We start from the raw sequence: 4,419 nt of genomic DNA on the forward strand, positions 1-4,419 counted from the left end.
GAACAATGGCATTAAAACAATCCCACTAGCCTCTTCTCCTACAGGTACCAAGGCGTAAATAGCATATAAGGCTAAGAAAGGGCTGGGTCATTCGAGGATGTGCACATAACTCAAACATCATATATAGCCTTGTAAATGGAACTAATTCAAACAATCAAAGGCAAGACACTCGTAAAATTCCAAATTGACAAGAAAAAAGGTCGGCGACCATACTCTGTGACAACACCACACTTATATGAAAGACCATTGAACCGTCCTTCAGAGCACTAGAATCCACCATTATCATAAAAAGACTTCCAATGAATACTTTATTTACATGCCCATTTAAAAGGCATATTTATATACAAAAGAAAGGACACCTTGTTGCAGCAGGTAAGAGCTAACCCATTCCACTGCTTTGATAACCTCATAATTTCCGGAAGCTTCATGTAAACAGTCAGTGTCACCATGTTTTGCAGACATGCCATGAAAGGGATGAAATGAGTGCCTCAACAACTTCCAACAATGGGCTCCCTTATCCCCACATAGAAATCCCAGTGAGTTTGGTATGAGCCCCAAGAAGACCAGGGACCTTTAAGATGTTCAGTTTAAAACGTCTTCTCGATTCAGCACTGGTTTAGCTCTTTTATCATTTCTATACACAAAAGAGAAGTATGAACGCAAAAGGATCTTCATTATAGACTGAGGCAAGAACTGTCAATGATGCTGGGATCCCACGAGTGACAGCAAACCGACTCCTTGAGTTTGTCCTGTTCGCAGCCAGTATGTAACCTCTGTTGCGTCCATCGCTGCTACCTGTACATAGGCCAAGCCAATCTTTAAAGAATAGCTCGGGAATGAGAAGCTGACAATGAATCCACCACCGGTTACAAAATTATGTCGCAACATCAGAATGCACAAGTATCCACTTATAATTTACAAATAGAAGACTAGACCGAACCCCCTCCCCCCCAATATGTCGTGCTTGAGATAATCAAATAGCAAAGCGACCACAATATTAAAGCTATTGTATGTCTAAGACCTGGGCAACCCTGATGCCAATTGGAAACATGAAAATACCTGTTGCTGATGCCTATATTGCAAATTGTTCATTGCACGAACCATGATATAACAAGGAAGAAGAAAGCCCGTGGCCCTCAAAAGGGAAAGCTGTCATAAACCCAGGGAAAGCGACGTTCAGAAATTTGCATGAGACTATGAGAAAACGAAACTCAAAATTTGCTTAGTACCATGAAAAACGTAAAGCTGTCATCAACTCCAGCAGCTGTCATAAGAAGAGTATGGTGGAGAAGAAGCAACGCCATAAACTTCATTCAGAACCAAATCAACACAGCTAATTATCAAGTGAATACTCGGTTTTTAGAGAACTTGTAAAGCAAGCAAACCATGAAGAGTAAAGTCAGATCGTTGTGTCTGCAATAATATTAACAATAAAGTTCACACCAAGTGTGATATGTTAGGAAAGAGCGGCTTAAGTTCAGATAAGTTCTTCATAAAATTGAAAATGACAATCATGCAACCAATTTTATCATACAAAAGCTACCTCCCCTATCCATTGGAATAGAGACAATTACTGTGTGAAATCAAAAAACCTATTCCCTGTCATTTCAGCCAAGCTTCCTCCAATTATATCCAGGGGCAGCTAAATAGTTCCTGGATAAGCAAGCCCCTATGATACGATATAGAGAGAATTGTGTGATGACTTCTGCAAAGTCTCAGATCATTGATTGCAAAATCACAAAAACCTATATTCCCTGTCATTTCAGGTAAACTTCAATCATATCAAGGGCAGCTAACTAAGTAATCTCTATGATCTTGTGGACTTAATTAAAGAATTCCTATCCCATGAGTTAGTAGCAATTGGTAAAAGAAAAACATCAAAATTAAATTTGCCATAATTTTAAAAAGAATCCAAAAGCATGAATAAGTACGATTAAAGCAGTTGAATGGAAGCAGGTTGGACTGCTGGCATTTGCTCCTCCATATTCATCATAGCCAGCCTCCAAAACGTTAGCCTCAGTAGCCATAGCAACCGTCTGAGGCTCTTGCAGATCTGATCGTTGGCCACTGCCAATCCTCCAATTCACACTGTGGGAACAGCAAAACATGATAATTTTACACTACGATTTACAAGCACAAAATTCAAAAGGTAAACCATGTACTACACAGATTTGAAAAATTGCGATACAAACCTGAGTTTAACAACGCGTGGGAGAAATTATAAGGGAGAGTGGCAAGCGAAAATGCATATCGTTAGTACGTACATCATCACGACATTAGTCCAGCACAAGCAAACAAGTCATCGCACTGTATTTGACAACGTCCACCACAATCTTAGTAATTTGTCCGAAAGCATACCCAATATCAAGAGAGACGCTGTCTGGATGGGACGTTGGTTGAGCCGGAGCCGTGTAACCGCTATTTAAAGGCTGTGACAAAAGGTGGACCGCACAAATTCAGAACTTGGGAAATCGTCCTGATCATTTCAAGTTAAAAGAGTGTCAAGCTTGAATATTTTAACGATCTTCTATTGAACTCGGAAATTTTGGAAATGGTTGTAACAAGCACAGCTGTACGCTTGTGTATTGGCAGGTGTGCAAAATATACAAGTGTCGTTTTATTGTAGGTCGTAAGGTGATGCCTCATAATCTGAGGCATTCTGTCAAGTGGCATCGGTAACAAACCGAAGATTATATTTGAGTCTCTCAAAACAAAGTAGAAGCTGCAAGTGCTTTCAAAGCTGAAGTAAGGCAACAAAAAGGACAAGGAAGCAGAACAAGAAAGAACTTCGCAATAGTGATTGGAAGGGAAAAAAGTCACGCACATTGTGCTCAAATCTCATCTTTAAAGCAACCTTTAAGAACGTATACCTGAAGGCATATCTCACAAACCGTATCTCCTTTCACATTACACCATCGTTGCACGCATTTGCGATGAGCAAACTGCAGGGAAGATGACGAAGGCCATCGTTACCAAAGAAAAACCAAACTGAATCCAACAGAGTAGCTCAGCTAGCGTGCAAATGCGCGCCCGCTCTCTCTATGTATATAACAGCACTCCAAAAGCCACTTGGAAGAGAAAAACTCACCTTCAAGCTCCCAGAGCAGGCACAAGGGGACTCGAGATATCCAATATGGGTTTCCTCTTGGCAAATTCGACACTCCGCCAGTAGTCCTGGCGTTTCGTTTTTGAACTCGTCGCTTGCAATTCTTCCATTATTTCCCGTTGTATAAAGGTGGCGAGCAAAAATTTTCACCGGTGCAGCAAGCGACGATTTCTGGAGGCTGAGGAGCTGTTGCCGATTTCGTTGGGTGTGTTGAATGCAGATCAGAACGTAGAGAGGCAATCGACAGAGAGATAGAGAACGTCCGTCATGGCGATACCTCTATCTTTGTGAGGTATATACAAGGCGTGCTATGGGATACTCACAACGGAAGCAAACCCAAAAATTCTATGCTGGAATTGGACACCAGTAACGAATCTGCCTAGCTTTCGTTGAGGCACCCCCACATTGAGTTTATTTTGTGCATGGATGGAATTTACCCAAACGCCAACTTAACATCTTTGTAGAATGAATCATCTCCACAAGCATGTTTGTAGAATGTTCTCCACCAGAAGCAACCCAACTCAATCAACTTTTTGGCCCTGCAAAGGTCTTGATAGCAAAAGATGCCCGGCCGGGATGTGAAGTCATGCACAAGTATGTTTGTAGAATGTTCTCCACTAGAAGCAACCCAACTCAATCAACTTTTTGGCCTTGCAAAGGTCTTGATAGCAGAAGATGCCTGGGCCGGGATGTGAAGTCATGTCACGCAAGGGTATTAGAAATAAGCTGAGAATCAGGCACCACCTTATCATCAATCTTAGCCAACTGCTCTTTCAAATCTTTCACACCGATAAGACAGGCATCCATGTACCATTTCAAGCCATGGATAATCCATTCTAGGTTCCTCCATTAAACTTGTGCAATTCTGATGGAGTAGGCTATCCCGCTGACTGAACCCTTTTAACCACTCCCTGACACAAGGATTGTCTTTGATATTCTGAAGAATTTGATAATAGAGACGAATATACTTGACCTTATATTCCTGTAGTCAATGCTAAGTATGATATGCACAACCCTATTATGTGATTCTTTTATTCTCATCCCTTCGTTGTTTCCATATGATGAAATTAGGCCTCAGGCATGCTAGAGTATGGTTTGTTGTCGTAAGAGATCTTCGAGCTCTATTATGTCCGTACTCTCAACTAAAGGAATGTGTTTATAGCCTGGGATAGATTTCTGCTTCGTTTTGGCAAATTGATTAATTGATATGAAAGAAAATTTCAAAATAGATATAATACAAGGGACACGAGGTTCCTTTGCCACATAGAAATGAGAATAATATGTCAAGGAAGAAGGGATCTCTAACATAAATT

At 40.9% G+C, this 4,419-nt stretch overlaps 1 protein-coding gene across 1 annotated transcript; it reads right to left on the minus strand.

The window, feature by feature from the left end:
• Window positions 1–352: 352 nt before the first annotated feature.
• Window positions 353–3,913, minus strand: LOC147897841 (uncharacterized). The gene is made up of 10 exons (XM_087380133.1): window positions 3,851–3,913; window positions 3,089–3,385; window positions 2,871–2,942; window positions 2,359–2,429; window positions 1,932–2,088; window positions 1,644–1,653; window positions 1,544–1,548; window positions 1,230–1,307; window positions 1,060–1,149; window positions 353–795 (listed from the first exon to the last, which is right to left on the minus strand). The coding sequence occupies exons 1-10, from the start codon at window positions 3,911–3,913 to the stop codon at window positions 697–699; spliced, it is 942 nt and encodes a 313-aa protein (XP_087236259.1). The 3' UTR covers window positions 353–696.
• Between the last annotated feature and the right edge of the window lie 506 nt (window positions 3,914–4,419).

This window comes from Dipteris shenzhenensis, chromosome 10 (assembly GCF_047967505.1).
Source record: "Dipteris shenzhenensis isolate YYH24624 ecotype China chromosome 10, Dip_SZ_1.0, whole genome shotgun sequence".
Lineage (NCBI taxonomy): Eukaryota > Viridiplantae > Streptophyta > Polypodiopsida > Gleicheniales > Dipteridaceae > Dipteris > Dipteris shenzhenensis.